The following is a 17,154-nucleotide window of genomic DNA, read 5'->3' as shown; positions in this document are numbered from 1 at the left end:
GGCCATCAGGACCATTTCATTTGAATATTAACGACGGTTAAAGAGCCCAATGAACCACCCCATTGCTGGACCTCTGATTTTTGGACCATTTTGAATAAGTTGTGACGGGCTCCTAGTGGAAGTCGCGTTTCAATTGTCGCTGAATGAATGCCTTGTTGATACACCTAAAAGCGCCAACAAGAATAAAGATTCAGTCACTCAAGGAAACCGGAGACATCTGCTCCTATTCTCCACTTTCCTTCTTTGTCCTCAAAACCCCCCTGCCCTAAACCCCACACCCTTCTTCTTTGCAATCCCCAAAACCCTAATTAGATCCCCGCCATACCTGATCATGTCAGCGTTACTGCCATCTCGCTCCCGTTTCTTCTCAATCATCTCCAGGAATAACCGTCGATTTTCCTCGAATGTAGCCACTGAACCCCCGAAAGAAACCATTCTCTCTTCCTCGATCCTCGGTGATCAGCCACCCCCCAGTGATCCGCCGCCGGCATCAGAGGCAGAGAAGACCTCTTGGAGCTTTCTCAAGTATGGTATTGTGGCCGCCCTCACCGGTGGTCTTGCCACTGCTGGCTATGCTACCTATGGTGCGTGTTTTTGCACATTTTAAATTCTGGACTGCTTTCTCTACGTGATCCACTGGTTCTGATTTTTCGAGGCAGTAGAAACTGCGTCTTAGAGTTTGGCAGTTTCCTAGTTATGCGTTTTCATTCGTTGTCAGTATAAACATGTACAGACAAGTTATAGTTACAATTCGCTGACTACTTGGAAATCATCACAATTAACGCATGTAATGATATTTTCTTATTCTGTTCCCGGATGATTTTTAACTAATTTACTATCCCAAAAACTAGTTGATGATTGATTGAAACTGCCAGTATGATTGCATTCAATGTATGCTTAAGTTGAAGGGCTGCTTGAATAGAAGTTGATATACTCGTTTATTTGCAGCATACTCATTGGATGAGATTGATCAAAAAACTAAAGTCCTTCGTGCATCTGCAAAGTACACCATTGGGGATGACGCATCTTCTTTTGACGTGCGTTTGACAGCTCCCTTGTACTTAGCTTTTATATGTATGTTAGTTCTCATGATTCATATATAGGCTTAGTACTGGTTTTCTTGTAGTCCTGAAGTGTTACTTATGTTTCCTTTTCTATTACTTCGTTTCTGCTTTAATTGTCTGTCTGGGCTGGGGTAAGGGACAGGGATGGCAGACCCCACAATGATAAGTGAAAGAAAGACGAGGAAGCAGATGATTTCCATTATTGAAAATGCTTAGGACATAATTAAGGACAAGTACATTGTGAGTTTGGATGACTTGGGGATGGCGTATCATTTGAAGCATAATTTCTTGATTTGAACACTGGTGCTGTTGCAGCATGACTGGACAAAATGCGATCTACTCGTCCAATACTCCAAAACTGGAGATTGCTATCCATAGCATTGCGTTTGACGGAGTGACAAACTATATCCTCTGTGATAAGGTTATGCCTGTCATTACATATACCATATTGGACATGCATTATTCTGATTGTTTCTCATGTTACACTTATACAAGAGACCCTGGAGTGTCCTCCTGATGTTAGCTTCCTATGTTTGTGGATGGCAATTCCTGTAATTGTGTCTAAAAATTCAAGTAAATGTTGAAAGCGATGTACATTCCCAAAAGCTTAAGTATTTGCTGGACTGACACATGCATATACATGGAGCTGATGCTCATAGTCGAGCCCGAGCAACATGGGGTTTCCTTTGTTATATCTTACTTTGTTAGAAATGGTACTTCCTGGATGTGAGCTGTAATGACCTTGGTGTTTGTACTCTGGAAGCATAAATTATCTTTGTTAGGATGGCGTTTGGAATAAGAAAATCACAAGTTAACATTTATGGTCAACTATTGTTTATGCAGAAATATAAAGCTTATGTACGTGCTGCTGCAATGACAGGTGAGTTCTGTTCCTTGTTGTGTTATGATTTTTCTCTGTACTTGTTCAAATGGCTGGAGATTTACAGTTCATTCTCGCTTCTGTTCAAATATGCTAATTTTCAGCATTTCATTTTTTTTAATTGGATGTTTCCGTATATGTATTGTGCTGCAGTGCCTGCTAAGGTAGTCGAGGTGTATCTTGATTTGAGGAGGTTGGCGGAAGAACAAGTTCGGGTAAGCAACTATATGCATTTTCACCTCTCGCTTTCACTGCTTCATGCTTAATTTTATGAATTGTCTTTTTAATCTCTGCTTCATCTATGGGTTAAATTTTAATCCTCTTGCTTCATCTCAGGGTTTTACTGAACCTACATCAGATAAGCTCCTGCCAGATTTGCATCCTTTGGAGCAGCATGTTTTTACCCTTGTTCTTGATCTAAATGAGACATTGATATATTCTGATTGGAAGGTATGTTTGTCGCTTATGTCAGACTATGTTGGTAGAGTTTGTGCTTGAGATAGAAAATATTTACTCTTCATCTAGTACCTTTGCTGTTGTAGAGCATGAACTCTGTGTGTGTGTATGTTGTTTTCTCCTTGTCTCTCTTCATTGTGCAGGTAAATGTTAGCTTAAAGTAACTTTGTGTTTCCTTTGGTTCCTCCTTTTGAAGCGTGACAGAGGATGGAGAACGTTCAAAAGACCTGGTGTAGATGCTTTTCTGGAGCATTTAGCTCAATTTTATGAAATTGTAGTATACTCTGACCAACTAAATATGGTGAGTTCCCACCTTCTTAAAGAAAAGATGGGTGGATGGTGACTTCCCCCTAGTTAATTTTACTAATTCTTTAATTTTTTGGGGGGTAATATAGTTGAGCATGTCTATCCTTGCAATTGCAGTATGTTGATCCTGTTGCTGAAAGATTGGACCCAAAGCACTGTATCCGCTATAGGCTCTCAAGGGGGGCAACAAGATATATTGATGGCAAGCACTACAGGGTATAAAATGCAGCTATTCTTTTGTTCATATTTTTTCTGTGAACATTGCCTTGTTATACCAAAGAAATTGAACACCAAGTGGAAGAAAATAATGACTGAAATATCGTATAAATTTGCTGGACACTTTGTCCTGAAGTACTTTCTGCCGTCACCAAGACACTAAATAGCAGCTGAGTCAACCGAATGACTGATGTTGCTTTTCTGCAGAAAGTACTGCTTCCCGTAATCTAGCTAAATAACATTTGACTCATTTTGTGAGCCCTTTCCCCAGAAGGATCAAAGGATGTATATGTAATTTTGTATTATACCATACAATTGCTCGAGTTTCTTTCTTTTTTTAAACTTAAAGTCTGTAGACACTTTCTATTTATCTATCATAACCTAGCATAAAGTGTGAATCTGTAACGTTCTTATTAAGCTAGTGGATTGGCAGCCCAGTCTATAAGCTTGCATAAGAATTCTTTCTGGATGGGCATTTAATGCTGTTTGATTTTTAGAGAACAGTTATCTTCAGCTGTGGCTTGTGCATACCACATTATTCTGTGCGTATAATGAGAATTAAGTGAGGAAAGATTTAGTTCTCTCATGATATAATGCACTTAGCATATGTAACCATTGCATCCTGGTTGTTTTGGTTAAAATCCCTTTCCATTTCTGCAGTTGTTCATTCGTAGATTAAACATCTTTGGTTATTTTCTCCTGGTGCAGGACCTTTCAATGCTAAACAGGGATCCGGCAAAAATTCTATACATTAGTGGCCATGCTCTAGAAAGTAGTCTTCAGCCTGAAAATTGTGTCCCAGTAAAGGCATGGCAAGGGGAAGCAGATGACACTGCTCTTTTAGACCTGATTCCATTCCTAGAGTGTAAGCATTCAACTTGTTCTTTTTTCAATGTTCAAATTCCCAGGGTTTGCATGAATCTGCTTTCCAAACTTATCTGTTGTGATATGGGTTTATCATTTTTTGGTGCAGATGTAGCCAAACACCGGCCAGCTGATATTCGAACTGTTCTAGCTTCATACCAGGGTCGTGATATTGCAAAAGAGTTTGTCGAGCGATCCAAAGAGCATCAAAGGTTGGATTTCTTTTCAATTCTTTCTTTTTTCTGGTTATTTGTCATTTATTGGTGGGAGGTCAGTACTGTGCGTTTGTACTATTATGTTAATTGTTTCTTCTATTCTCTCTGCCTACCCTCTTCCTTTTCCTCGGCTCTTTTCTATTTTCTTTTGCGAGGAAGTGGATTCTTTTTTCTTTTGTGTGGGAGTGGTGGGAGAGGAAGATATTCTTGCGATAAAATAGTTTGGTAGGATGACCATATGTCTTCTCTTTTATCTGGTTGATTTTGGTCATCATAAACTACTAAGTATGATGGCATCTCTTTATGTGAGGCTTTTATATTTGTTCTTGTGGATTTGTGTTTTTCTCACCTGTACCTCAAATGGCACCATGTTTTGTTTTCTTGTACCCCTTTTAATCTTTGTGGCCACATTTGGGATCTCTGAGATAAATGATGTGGATGTACATTATTAGAATCATCTCTTTCTTCTTGCCTCCTTGAGTAATTTCTGATGTTCCAATTGCATGCTGGAATTCTGAGAACAACTTCATATTGTGCAGGAGGATGCAAGAGCAAAAGCAGCAAGGCCGTCTCTGGAGACGCTAGCCACGGCTGTCACAGATTGAAGTTCTTACAAAAAAATGGGTGGATTGTCAAGTTACAAATCGTCTCTGAGGTTTTGAACAAAGTCATTCTCCAACGCAGTCACTCAAATTTCTGTTTTGTTGTTAATGAAGTAATTTTTCCTCAATTAGCAAATATCCTGACAAATGCTTCCCAAGGACAAAGTGGGTACAAATTTTAACAGTCAAAGTGCCGGGAATTCCTCTGTTTTAACTTGCTGAGGCGAGCTTGTATTCTTAGTTCCTGCAATTGCTAGTTTTTTTAGGAACAATTTTGCTGGAAATTGCGAGTGGTTGTGGTGGTTGTCAATTAATTGTGAATAATTTTCTTTTGGACGTGAAGGTAAATCATATCCAGCTTGAAGCCATTGCAAGTTTGGGATGGCGAAGGATGTCTGCACGCCTTGCTTTTGGGCGTTAGCGTAAGGTCCTATGAATCAATTTTTTCATTGAACAAAATATTATTCTTGAAGCGTTCCATTGTTGTTGGATGCGAAATGGATGCGCCTGCAGATTCGTTAGCATCAGAACGCACCTCATTGAATGCCAAACGTCCGCTTCACTGGAGAAATGACAATGGTTTAGCTGGCCGATTTTGATTGACATTTAATGATGAAAGCTACTCGCCGCGCAAACATCCCTCGGGCGTCTAAATAATAGGATAAAAATCCCGAGGATAAGTATTAATCGAGTGCACAATATTTAGGATTCTTCAACTGCTGGGCCCGTGATCCTATTTGAGCCTTCTGGATAAAGTCCAAATTTAAGTTTGGTAGCATCATTATATTGTACTGTTGGCTTTGGCTTTATCATGAAAATTAAGATGATCTATATAAAAAATGCAAAACCAGGAACCTTGAGTCGTTTATGTGTAGAGTCAATTTAGCAATCCCATGATCTATGATATTCTGTTGCTAGTCTGATATGGGTCTTAATTAACAAATGGTCATATACTCCTAAATTGTAATTTAGATTCTGATCTACAATCCATAAAAAAGTTTTCATATAGTGATTTTTATTGTCAACGCCCTATTATTACCATATATATCTTCAATTTTATTGCCTAATTTGGTATCGATTGACATTTGACAAAAATTGAATTATTCTACAATGCATCTGATTTAATCAAATCTATGCACTATAAATAATTGAAATTGTAAAAAAAGGTAGAAGAATCCGATGTAGTGGTCCAAACTCACTCGTGACACCTACGTATTGCTCAATGAAAAAGAATCTAATTCGTGAAAGACAGCTGAATCTTCCCTCCGTTGCCCTTTTTGTTTGTTTGTACTACACACACCGTGTCTGAATTCAGAGGCATGTACTTTTCTCTCTCAACACTAACTCTAATTTCCTTCTCATTACAGTTTTGGCAGTACAAACACGCCCCCCGTCGCTCTCTCTCTCTCGTACGACGATTACGACAATTAACCATCTAAATTTATCTTCATTGCCAGTACTTCACTATAAAGCGAACTACGACAAATACACACAATGTTCCCTACTCCATGGCCCGCTTCCTTCTCTTCCTCACTCTCCTCCTCCTCTTCCTTGTCCTCTCGGCCTGTGCTCATGGCGGTGATTCCGACTCCGATTCCGGTTCTCCATCGGAGGAACCCAACCTCAGGTCCCGCTCCTTGATTCTTGTCAAGATATGGTGCCTGATTCTAGTGTTTGTTGGAACTTTCGTCGGCGGGATGTCTCCGTACTTCATGAAGTGGAACGAGGGGTTTTTGATATTGGGGACGCAGTTCGCCGGAGGGGTGTTTCTGGGGACTGCGTTGATGCATTTCTTGAGTGATTCGCATGAGACCTTTGGGGACTTGACCCGTAAAGAATACCCATTTGCTTTCATGCTTGCAAGTGCTGGATATTTGCTCACAATGTTGGCTGATTGCGTTGTTTCTTATGTTTATGGGAAGCGCGACCACGATTCTGCTAATGGTGATGTTGAGCTTCAAGGTATAATTGCAAGTTTTAATTTAATCAGTGCTTGGAGATTTGATTCCTTTCCGTTTTGGGTGCAGTTGATCATCGTTGTTTTAGTGGCACGAATTTGTTAATATAATTCAAGACTTGGTGGTTGTCTCTTAAATTCAATAGAATATGCAACGGGATTTGCAATAATTCTATCGTTGTTGATCAGTTGGTCGTTTGGTGGATTTATTGAACTGTTGATGCTTCATTTTAACGAATGTAAGCTTAAGTAATCTGTGTATAGAAAATGTTTGGTTTTCGCTTCTTGGTCATCTGTCCATTTCAGTTGTTCCATGGATTAGATTAGAATTGAGCTCTGCTTATGGAATTGAAAGAATAAAAAATGGTCGTCAGTTGTCTGAATATGGTCATGCTTTGCAACTTCGACAACAGGTTAACTTCTAGTACTCTGTTGTATTTTGATGGGATGTTAGTTAACATCTCACTCTTAAATTCGAACAAAGTTGGAGCCTGCAGGCTTTAATCGGACAGGGTTAGACCACATAAGTATTTGGTTCGGTATCAAGTATTATCAATGTTTGTCATGGTCTGCATTATTCTAATCCTTAATTACTGACATGGTTTCAATGTTTTCGTACGTTCCATCTGTCTCACTTTGTTACAGCAAATGCTCATAATGCAGGGGGAAATGGTAATCGACTACATTCAGACTCAAAGTTACAGGTGAGATAGAACAAATGTTCTTGAATTCCTCCAAACGGTATGCATTTCCTTCTCCTAATGAGCTTACATTTAGCTGTTTTTGTTACGTCAGGAGAACGCCCCGGAGCGCCATTTAGCAAACGCTTCACTAGCAACTGCTGCTTCACTTGGTGATAGCATCTTGCTGATTGCTGCGTTATGCTTTCATTCCGTATTTGAGGGCATTGCAATTGGAGTGGCAGAGACAGAAGCGGATGCCTGGCGGGCTCTGTGGACCGTCTGCCTACACAAGATATTTGCTGCAATTGCCATGGGAATAGCTCTGCTCAGAATGATCCCCGACCGTCCACTCTTATCTTGTGCGGCTTACGCATTTGCATTTGCTATATCGAGCCCAGCTGGCATAGCCATCGGCATTGTAATAGACGCGACGACGCAGGGTGCAGTGGCGGACTGGATATTTGCGATATCAATGGGACTGGCTTGTGGGGTATTTATCTACGTTTCGATCAATCATCTGCTGTCCAAGGGCTATAAGGCTCAGAAGATGGTTTCGTTGGACAGCCCAGAGTACAGGTTTTTGGCTGTGTTGTTGGGCGTTGGGGTGATTGCAGTTGTTATGATTTGGGATACTTAGCTCATATGGCTTCCATTTTCTGATTTTTCCTATATAGATTGGAGTTTATATTAAATTTAATTGCATCCTCTTTTTTTAATTTAATAGTAATATAAATATATATATACAAACACACATTTAGATAATGTAGCCTTTAAGTTTTAACATACAATTAAAGAGTAGAATAAATTTGAAATGAAAAAATCAATGGTACATAGGTTCACACGTGAGGTGTCGGGGGGTCGACCAAAACGATTGAAAAGCGAAATAAATGAGGAGAAGAAGGTTGAAAATGCGAAGGAGACGAGTGCAACTCACAAACTTGTTGCCGACAAGCAACTCACGCTTTTGTGAATTGTGAAACACAACAAAAAGGTTTTAGCCTTTTGGGGGTTTGCTCCTCTTTTATTCCTACAATCATGGGATCATTATCTTATCTATATATACATATTCATATTTATATATTTCAATTATGCATTTAGTTTATAAATAAATATAAATATATTTTTTTAAAAGATAAATAGATATTTTATTCAGTTAAGCAAAATAGTTGGTATAAATGGAGAGGTTATTCATTATAGTTATAAATAATTCATTCAATTTACGATCATCTAACAAATATTCCTTATAATGAATTGTTATGAGGAAATATTTATTAAACATTCGTTAATTTTGAAAAGATATTTATAAAATTTTCAAATAATAAAAATATATTTATAAATATAACAAATTTCAAGTAATTATGTTGTAACTTGACCTGAAAAATATAATCATTAGTATTCATTCAAATAAACATGAAGTGTTTTATCATCCGACAACATGTTCGTTTTTATGGAAAAATCAATACATAAACAAAGGCATTCTAACAACAACTCGCATTTTCTAACAGGCCCAATAAATGAGAAGCTGAGCCAGATCAAAGCCCACATGAATGACAAATGGGCCCATACATGGGAAAGACCAAAATCAAAAGAAGTTTGATAATATCTAGAGTCTTGAATTTGATGGCTGATGCTTCGTCACCAGCATTCGTGTTAGCGTCTGAGCGTCCACACCCTAAACTGCCCTTTGCTATTAAGTTCAACCCTTTTCTCTCCTACCGTCTACCAGTCCACTAGCCCTCCTTTCTCCTCCTCCATCATCAGCTGCACCGATGTGACTCTCACACTTCTCCAACTTTTCTGACTGTTTCTAACTATTCTTGCTCAACTGCCTTGTCTTTATCCATAACTCATTTCTCTCAACCTTTCTTTTAGCCGACCTTTTTGTAGTGAATTTGAAGAAACACAACACTTCAAGCTGTTTTCCTGTTCCTTGGTCCTCTATTTTGACCTTCGTCTCCAGGTCCTTGTACCGAAAATTCTGCTCAAAGGCCCAGTTTTTGTTCTTGATAGATTATTTCATGTTCTTTGGTCCATGCCCATTTGGATTTTAGATGATATATCTTCTTGTGGAATGCTATCATAAGTGTTACAGGGTTATCGGGCTTATGAAGCATTACCTGTTTAATTTTTCACTTTGTTTTGTTATCTCTTAGTAGATCTTTGAAGCCGCAGCTGTAGGTGAGTTCCCCTGTTTCTGGGACTCTATTTCTTTTGTTAAATTTTGGGTCTTGGAGGCGTTCTTGGCTGGTCAAAGTTAGGCTGGAGAATTTTAGAATTTTGGATGTTCTTGTTGAATTTTCCCAAGATAGCTCGTTTTTAGCTGTTCTATTTCTTATGGTGAGGGTGTGAGATAGTCTTCTCCCAGATTATTTTGGGTGTACTTTTAGCTTGTTAAATTAGGGTTTCATTAGGATTCTGATGGCTGTCAAAGCTTAATTCCTGCTTAAAAGGGTTCTTAACTATCAATTATGGCGGCAAGCGAGCACTATTTTGTGGAGTGGAAAGAGCAATATGTATCAAAAGAGAGGGGCAACCGTGTGGTTCACTATTTCTTGAAGGATAATTCAGGGGAGTCCATTCTTGCTGTTGTGGGTACTGAGAGGAGTGTTAGACACATGTTCTATGTTGTATCTGACGAGTTCTTGAGCGCCCATGGGGCCGATAACTCAGTCCATGCTGGCTTCAGATGGAGATCGAGGAGAGAGGTTGTGAACTGGCTTACTTCCATGTTGTCAAAACAGCATAGGCAAGGAGATTATGCAAGTATGTTTTCTTATTTATCTGATTGTTTCTACCGCGCTTATATTGTTTGTGGTTAGTGCCTCTCATTTTTTTATTTTTTTTTAACTGTAGTGATCTTTAGTGATCAATCCTCCTGTTTATTGTACTAATAGCATTTGAATTTACTTAGTTAATTCTTCAGTTTTGGTACATGGCCTTTTTCTCTTTCATGTATGAAGTTAGTGAAAGATCTAAAGTTTTGAATTGTTGAAAAACATTCTCGTGTAATGGCTCCTTAATTTTAATATATCAAAGTTACTTTTTTGATAGAGTATGTCATCTTTCTTACCCTATTCTATTGGCTGAATGACAGCCAGGCTGATGTGTTTTAAGATTTTGGCCTCATATAGTAGCACATCAGCTACATTATATTTGAAAGTAGTCAAAGTTTGATTTTGTTTCCTTCTTGATCAGTGTCACCTAAAGATGACCCTATTTCTGAAGTAAATGCTCAGAAGACCCACATGCCACCTCATAAGGTACATGTTTCTTGCTAGTTTATTGTATCTTGTCATCTTTTTTCACCTCTATCATCTAAGTCTTGTTTATTGACATATCGTCCTACTTTTGTATCAGGGTCGTTTAGCAAGGAATCTGAAAGGTCATCATTTAGACATTTCATGGTCAGGTTCAGCATGGGCTTGTGGTAAACAGCTGAAGCATTATCCAGCGTTTCGCAGGAATGGGATTTCAATAGCGGTAAGCTTCTTGAAACCCTTCTTAAAGGGACGTTCCAAGCTTTACATCATATTGTATTCATCCAAAACTTCATGGGGAGGTGGAGAACCACCTGGTAGGTTTAACTATTGTTAGGAGTCTTTCCCTTTAATGTGAGGCATGGGTATCTTCCAAATTTAGATAATGTTTTACTTTCTTGCTTTCGAAGGAGGATATGAAGTTATAGAATGACAAAGTGCTGACTACTAGGTCATGCTGGCCTGCTTGAATTTTCTGACGCCACTTTGTCATGCAGATGTATGCTCAAAATGGATTTTCTTTGCTGCTTCTTTTGAAATTGAGATGGCGTTTATTGACACGGAGATGTGAATTTTATAATATATTTGTGATTCCTAAAGCATTGTTGAGATGTAGTCCCCTCTGTTTCTTAGTTCTAAAATGGTGAATTATTCTTGGGCTTATCTTTGAGGAACTTTGTGAATCTTGGACTTCTTTTCTCTTGCTCTCTGTTTTAACCTTTCCCTGCTATTCAGGTACAATCATTTGTCTTTGTAATGGCTGAAAAAGAAAACCGCTATATTGCATATTTGGAAGATATGTATGAAGACAGAAAATGCCAGAAAAAGGTCAAAGTGAGATGGTTTCATCATAATAAAGAAGTCAAGGGAGTTGTTTCTTTACGGGATCCTCATCCTAAAGAAGTCTTCATCACTCCATATGTACAGGTCATCAGTGCTGAATGCGTTGATGGTCCTGCCATAGTATTAACCCGGGAACACTATGAGAAATGCTTGGCAGTTTTTCCACATGATTTGTTAGGCGGAGTTCATTTCTGTTTCAGACAATTCAAGAGCAACAGGATAAAGCCTTTCAAATTAAGTAAATTGCGTGGGTATTTTGATCAACCAATTTTCTCGTGCTTTAGCCCAGATTTTTTTGAGGAAGAAGAGTTTAGCTGTGAGGATGATGTAAAAGTGGGAGCTAAACGGAATAGAAATTTCAGGGAGCATCATAAGTTGACTTATGATTTATCATACAAGAAACATGTTCTACTGAGTAGGGAGCCTAATTTCGTGAAGCATGATGAAGGCCACTTGAGGCATACGCCACTTTTTGCACTAAATGAAAAGGTAGAATTTCTTTGTCAAGACAGTGGCATTCGTGGCTGTTGGTTCAGGTGCACAGTCTTAGAGGTCTCCAGGAGACAAATGAAAATCCTATATGATGACGTGAAGGATGAAGAAAGTTGCACCAACCTCGAGGTACATCCTTTAATTCCTTTTGTACTTATACACAGGAAAAGCAAATAAGACTTGTCTTTGCATGAAATCACGGTCTAATTTTCAAGCTTGTCGTGAAATATTTGCTGATATGCTGTTTAGAGCATATGGATTACCTCTTGCATTGTTGTATTGCATTGCATTAATTCATCTAGAACTATTGTGTGTCAAAGCCCTATTGCTGATATGTTTGCTCACCAGAGCCCTTTTTTATTTATTTTAACCAGCATGCCATAGATTTTGCCCTATGTGATGAATCATATACTGCATATGAAAGTATTACAAAGGCAAACAATTTGATCTCGTTAAATCCAGCAGGTATACCATTGATGACGAAGGATTGCTCAAGGACATGGATTCTAGATATAGTTAATTAGCTAAAATGCATGGGAAGTTTTAAGATAATTATGGAAGGTCTTAAACATCTATTCCTTAGCAATGAAACAGTTGTGCTTTTAATGTTGCAGTCATTGCTCTTCTCTGTTAAATTTCCTTTCTACTCATTTTGGCTGCAAATGTATTGTTGTACACTTGCTTCATTTTATTTTCTTTCCGGGCACGTCTAGCTAGATGCTTTATACTACTTTTATCATGTTTAACTGCAGGAATGGGTTCCTACATATAGATTGGCCAAGGCTGATAAACTAGGGATGAGGCATGGTGGCCGGCCAACTGTGAGGCCTGCCTATCCTTGTGATGAAAGGATCCTTAGCTTTGAGGTTGGAGATCCAGCAGATGCCTGGTGGAATGATGGTTGGTGGGAAGGTGTTGTCTCTGGAACTCGTGATGGTAAAAATGGAATTTATCAAATTTATATTCCAGGTTAGTCCTCCCTACTGTTTTTGCATGTCTAATTGGTCGTTCATTTGTTTTGGCTCTATCCCACCCCAAATGGGAAGCAGAGTCGACTAACTTGATGACATGAAGGCTCGTTTTCTTATCAAAGTTTCCTTTTCTTTTTCTGGGTAATATCAGGTGAAAATTTGTATTTGAATGTTGAGATGAAGAACCTAAGAGTTTCAAGAGATTGGATTGGTGATCGGTGGGTCAATGTTGAGCCTAATCCTAATATTCTCCACGTCTTATCTGCAACTAGTATGGATACTAAACTCCCTGTGTCATCCGCTGTTCCTAAAGAAGCCAAATCTGATAATTCTCCAACTTCCTGTCTTAAAGTTGTCACCAGTCACAAACTCAGTGCTGTGGAAGAGGAGAATGACGACTTAGCAGGCATGACACTGACAAATGTCCCTCTGAAAGATGATTGTACTAGCAGCGAGCAACAGCGACTTCTTGAAGCTGAAGAAAAGGATTATTTTTCTAATGATGAAGAGGAGAAGGAGAATGCAGATTGTGACTTGGGTGGTGCTAGTGTTGTAAAAGGTTCCATTCTTGATGGCAATGGTGGTGGTGATGAGGGAAACAACATTGATGATGGCAACGGGGATAACAACTTGGTCGAATGTGAGATCGCTGAGCTGAAATGTGAAGTGGAAACAACAGAAATGCTGACAGAATGTTGAGGAATAAGCTCTCCCGCTTTTTGTATACGGTGGTATAATTTATTGTCACAGTAGAATAGTTGTACATGAAGATAACAGGTATCTATTGTAAGTTTGCTACTTGGTATGTAATTGCTAGATGTACAGAAACGAGTCGGAGGTCTGATCTTCAGATTAAGTCATTCAGCTAATTGTCCATTTGACAGAAAGAATCCGGATCTTAATCCCATGTAGTACCTGGGATCTTTCTGTCACTCTTTGTCGACTCACAGTGTGGATTATGTGTCTGTATGCACTTCTTGCTCATACTATCCCTGAAATGCTTAGTTCATTATTGCTTCGTACTTCTCTCACTGGATTATCTTGCATTTCAATCTTATGTTAGTATCGCTACGTCTGATGTATCCTTGAATGGTCGATCTTTGAGATAGTCAGAACATACATATACGAGCAAAATACATATGACTTTTGAGTATATTGAAAACTGGTCCTGGAACATGTAAACTAGAGTCTAAGCCACTGCTCCCCTCTTATGAACGTCGTATCAAAAAAAGGTCTTGCTTCAGAGCAATTCAGGGCTCTGGACCAGGGCGCTCTTCTGGTCCTATCTGCTCCTCTACCTCTGCATTCGTATTCTCCAAATACCACGGTACTGCAAACACAATCATCGTACATAAATGTTAGAAGATTACAGCGATTTCATTTATATCGTATGCAGCTTGATGGAACACAGACAACGAGAACAGATTTCATACTTTTGTCTTGATGGAATTCTCCAGTCCTCCCATCCTTCTGGTCTTACATCAATGTCGAATTCACAGTAAGAATATATTATCCGGGAGTAGTTTCCCCAGGCTCTCCCCAGGTAAACATTTCCAGTTCCGCTGACTGTACAGTTCACGAAGGAGAACCCTGTATCTTCAGCAACTGAGTTCCGATGTTGAGCTGCTACTGCAAATCCATCACCCACAACAGAAATTTCACATTCCTGTTCAAATCGTTTTACTTCAATTATTCATGCGTTCTGAAATGAAAAACTGAAGGAAAAGCACGAACAGAAAAATAGACGGGGTACCTGATAGAGCGATCTTGCATTACCAAATATGAAGTCTACCGACCCTTGAATGAGACAATGGAAAAAGTAGTGCGACCCTGACTCATCCAGGAGTGTATCCTGTGAGCCCAGAAATCGAACTTTATAAAACACGGCCTTTTCACCCGAGATCCTCAGTGCTACAGCTTGGTACCCATCAACTCCACCACCCGCTGCAACAACTGTATTCTGTCATGAAAACACTATCAAGAAACTGTAATTTCATTGATCTCATGACGGTCGAATGAGTTGTCTGGTTACCTCAAAAGTGATCCCTGATGCACAGAAATAGTCTGATTCTACTGTAACAGAGGCTGATTTCCAAGTTCCTATAAAACCGCCAGTCGGGGCCTGATCAGAAGCTTTGTCATGCCATGTTATCACTGTTGCAGATGCTTGATCTTGATCTCCAATGAACGAAATATATGGCTTATTTGCAGGAACATGAACCTTCTCTCTGCATTTCCAAAAATGCAATCAGATCATCACTAAGAGAGAGAAAATACTTTCCATGTGAGGAAGTTGTGATAAAACCATCAAATTTAAGAGAGAGAGAGAGCCCACTACCTATACATGTAACTTCCTCACTCCCCCACTCCCAAATATCAGTTCCCACTTCCCACCAACCAAACAAACACACACTAACAGGCACAACTGCATGCATGGAAAATCAGAGCTCAAAACAAAGAGAAAATCAAACCTGTACACTCCAGGAAGAACGTGAATCTTCACTCTCTCTGCATTATTTTCCGGCACCATATCCACCGCGCCTTGAACCGTCACTGAATCCCCCCGACCATTCACATCAACCACGATTACTCTCTTCTGATACCCTGATTCTCTCAAAGGCGACCTGTGATCATCCACATTCAAGTCGTTCCACGTAATGTAGTTCCTCCCATCACCATTAATCTGCCCAAACCCGACTTTAACTTCACCCCACAACAGCAAAAGAACCAAAAAACAAGTCATTGAACCTGTCAAATTCATTCCCAGAAACAACTTTCAGGGCTCTAAACTACAATTAAGAACAGCACAAATTATGGGCTGAGTAGGAGTGATAGAAGGGTAGTGAGAATCAAGTGAAAGCAATAAATGAAGGAGCGTGGGAATAAGTATATTATAGTAAGTTTACTGCAGTCATCAATGTAAACCATAGCATTGCAGCTATAAATGAAGATTTCTTGAAGAGATTACAGCGAGAAAATGGGATTTGGGAGATACATAACAAGAAATTGAAGATGAATGCAAATACAAAGACGGGTTGTGTTTAAATTAATGGAAGGTGATGAGAAGAGGATTATGAGAAAGTCACAAAGTTTTTGCTTAGGTAAAATTAATCAGTGGAGGGAATATCTTTTAACAGGGTAAAGATGTACTGTTGAGCAGTGGTGGTTGCATGCAACGGTTCAAGCATAATTCTTTACTACATTGGAGTTTTTTTTCTTCTAATTCTTTATTTTTTTTCAAAAATCATATCATTATGGTGAAAACAATTCCCAAATTACGATATTAATGCTATCCGGAATGACTAATTTTCAAAATAATCATACTTAATTTTCGATGAATTAGCACTTGTTGTGATATTGGTTTGTAACTTTTTTGTTTCGTGGAAATATATGTAAAAATAGAATATTATTGGGCCTCTATTCTACATTGAAGAACTAATATAATCTTAGCCCAATCATCATGGCCCTATTAGTAACATTTTTCACCGAGCCCACATAACATATTTGGGCTCCCAACTCTGCTATTTTTAATTTATTAATTTAACAAATGAAATTCAAACGAACTTTCATTATTTGCATTCGAGAATTGAATAGTTTGATTTATTTTTTATGTATTAAAAAGAATTATAAAATTATTTGTGGAATATGATAGGAGCAGCAGAGGATGTTAGTGATGTAAAGATTTAATAATAAAAATGAATATATGTAATTGGAATCATAATGGAAATGGAGCAGAGATAGAGATAGAGATAGAGATATTAGTATAATGAGGTACAGTATCTAAAGAGAATCATTGAACTTGCTCACATTAAATTATTTAACAAATTATCCATGAAAGCAACCTCACCACTAATAATAATAATAATAATTAAATAAATAGGGCAATGGGTGGCATCGGCGGCTTCCCGACGAGTTGAACGGGCAGTGATAGTGACGGTTTTGGTGGGAGTGGGAGTGGGAAAGGGCAAAAGTGACCAATCCAATCCAATTGGGATTTTACGTATCAAAATATATAATGTAAATTACATTTCGCCATTTCAAATTTGTTCCTTTTTATATTTTATCATTGAAAATTTCTTTTGTGTTGATTTAGTATTTTAATTTTATGAAATTTGCACTTTTCCATATATGACTATTGTTTTGTTGATTTTCTGCAGAAAAAATATCACATATTGTGTAAAATATAATTAACCCAAATATATATTCAAGGTTATCCAATTCTTGTCTCGGGTATATTCCCTAATTAATCCCCTCCATAGATCAATTAATTTTAGAGTAAATTACAACGACCTCTCCTGAGATTTCGCATAATTATGAATGCTATCTTATTGTTTGAAAAATTATAAAT

General features: G+C 38.4%; 4 protein-coding genes across 9 annotated transcripts; 3 read left to right on the top strand and 1 right to left on the bottom strand.

Moving 5' to 3' along the window:
- LOC105174956 (mitochondrial import inner membrane translocase subunit TIM50) lies at nucleotides 190–4,939 on the top strand. Of its 3 annotated transcripts, XM_011097225.2 has the most exons (10): nucleotides 190–584; nucleotides 949–1,037; nucleotides 1,908–1,944; nucleotides 2,098–2,159; nucleotides 2,281–2,394; nucleotides 2,597–2,701; nucleotides 2,824–2,922; nucleotides 3,631–3,787; nucleotides 3,896–3,998; nucleotides 4,541–4,939. In XM_011097225.2, exons 1-10 carry the CDS (start codon nucleotides 332–334, stop codon nucleotides 4,584–4,586), a joined length of 1,065 nt encoding a protein of 354 aa, XP_011095527.1. In that variant the 5' UTR covers nucleotides 190–331; the 3' UTR covers nucleotides 4,587–4,939. The 3 variants fall into 3 exon arrangements, with proteins under 3 accessions (XP_011095527.1, XP_020553947.1, XP_020553946.1); XM_020698288.1 differs by lacking the exon at nucleotides 949–1,037 and having other exon boundaries at nucleotides 382–584; XM_020698287.1 differs by lacking the exons at nucleotides 190–584; nucleotides 949–1,037 and adding an exon at nucleotides 1,057–1,485.
- LOC105174957 (zinc transporter 11) lies at nucleotides 5,975–7,959 on the top strand. 3 transcript variants are annotated; one of them, XM_011097227.2, is made up of 3 exons: nucleotides 5,975–6,565; nucleotides 7,224–7,264; nucleotides 7,356–7,959. In XM_011097227.2, exons 1-3 carry the CDS (start codon nucleotides 6,112–6,114, stop codon nucleotides 7,878–7,880), a joined length of 1,020 nt encoding a protein of 339 aa, XP_011095529.1. In that variant the 5' UTR covers nucleotides 5,975–6,111; the 3' UTR covers nucleotides 7,881–7,959. The 3 variants fall into 3 exon arrangements, with proteins under 3 accessions (XP_011095529.1, XP_011095528.1, XP_020553948.1); XM_011097226.2 differs by having other exon boundaries at nucleotides 5,978–6,565; nucleotides 7,206–7,264; XM_020698289.1 differs by lacking the exon at nucleotides 7,224–7,264 and having other exon boundaries at nucleotides 5,998–6,651.
- Nucleotides 8,871–13,826, top strand: LOC105174955. Of its 2 annotated transcripts, XM_011097224.2 has the most exons (7): nucleotides 8,871–10,006; nucleotides 10,439–10,503; nucleotides 10,601–10,723; nucleotides 11,236–11,964; nucleotides 12,588–12,804; nucleotides 12,958–13,077; nucleotides 13,159–13,826. In XM_011097224.2, exons 1-7 carry the CDS (start codon nucleotides 9,712–9,714, stop codon nucleotides 13,503–13,505), a joined length of 1,896 nt encoding a protein of 631 aa, XP_011095526.1. In that variant the 5' UTR covers nucleotides 8,871–9,711; the 3' UTR covers nucleotides 13,506–13,826. The 2 variants fall into 2 exon arrangements, with proteins under 2 accessions (XP_011095526.1, XP_011095525.1); XM_011097223.2 differs by having other exon boundaries at nucleotides 8,873–10,006; nucleotides 12,958–13,826.
- LOC105175159 (pectinesterase QRT1-like) lies at nucleotides 13,539–15,993 on the bottom strand. Its single transcript, XM_011097505.2, has 5 exons — nucleotides 15,278–15,993; nucleotides 14,839–15,034; nucleotides 14,560–14,766; nucleotides 14,240–14,472; nucleotides 13,539–14,136 (listed from the first exon to the last, which is right to left on the bottom strand). The coding sequence occupies exons 1-5, from the start codon at nucleotides 15,565–15,567 to the stop codon at nucleotides 13,989–13,991; spliced, it is 1,074 nt and encodes a 357-aa protein (XP_011095807.1). The 5' UTR covers nucleotides 15,568–15,993; the 3' UTR covers nucleotides 13,539–13,988.

Source organism: Sesamum indicum, linkage group LG12, assembly GCF_000512975.1.
Source record: "Sesamum indicum cultivar Zhongzhi No. 13 linkage group LG12, S_indicum_v1.0, whole genome shotgun sequence".
Taxonomy (NCBI): domain Eukaryota; kingdom Viridiplantae; phylum Streptophyta; class Magnoliopsida; order Lamiales; family Pedaliaceae; genus Sesamum; species Sesamum indicum.
The sequence above is the reverse complement of the archived record's forward strand: the minus strand, read 5'-3'. Positions and strand labels throughout refer to the sequence as shown.

Excerpts from the sequence above, each read along its gene's own strand:
- LOC105175159 (XM_011097505.2), bottom strand. The coding sequence starts at position 15,567 with ATGAATTTGACAGGTTCAATGACTTGTTTTTTGGTTCTTTTGCTGTTG. Across the intron at positions 15,035-15,277 it reads GTTCTTCCTGGAGTGTACAG|AGAGAAGGTTCATGTTCCTG; the intron begins GTTTGATTTTCT and ends TTGGAAATGCAG. Across the intron at positions 14,767-14,838 it reads CATCAGGGATCACTTTTGAG|AATACAGTTGTTGCAGCGGG; the intron begins GTAACCAGACAA and ends TTTTCATGACAG.
- LOC105174955 (XM_011097223.2), top strand. The coding sequence starts at position 9,712 with ATGGCGGCAAGCGAGCACTATTTTGTGGAGTGGAAAGAGCAATATGTA. Across the intron at positions 11,965-12,587 it reads AAAGTTGCACCAACCTCGAG|GAATGGGTTCCTACATATAG; the intron begins GTACATCCTTTA and ends GTTTAACTGCAG. Across the intron at positions 12,805-12,957 it reads TTATCAAATTTATATTCCAG|GTGAAAATTTGTATTTGAAT; the intron begins GTTAGTCCTCCC and ends GGGTAATATCAG.
- LOC105174956 (XM_011097225.2), top strand. The coding sequence starts at position 332 with ATGTCAGCGTTACTGCCATCTCGCTCCCGTTTCTTCTCAATCATCTCC. Across the intron at positions 2,702-2,823 it reads ACTCTGACCAACTAAATATG|TATGTTGATCCTGTTGCTGA; the intron begins GTGAGTTCCCAC and ends TTGCAATTGCAG. Across the intron at positions 3,999-4,540 it reads CGATCCAAAGAGCATCAAAG|GAGGATGCAAGAGCAAAAGC; the intron begins GTTGGATTTCTT and ends CATATTGTGCAG.
- LOC105174957 (XM_020698289.1), top strand. The coding sequence starts at position 6,112 with ATGGCCCGCTTCCTTCTCTTCCTCACTCTCCTCCTCCTCTTCCTTGTC. Across the intron at positions 6,652-7,355 it reads TGATCATCGTTGTTTTAGTG|GAGAACGCCCCGGAGCGCCA; the intron begins GCACGAATTTGT and ends TTGTTACGTCAG.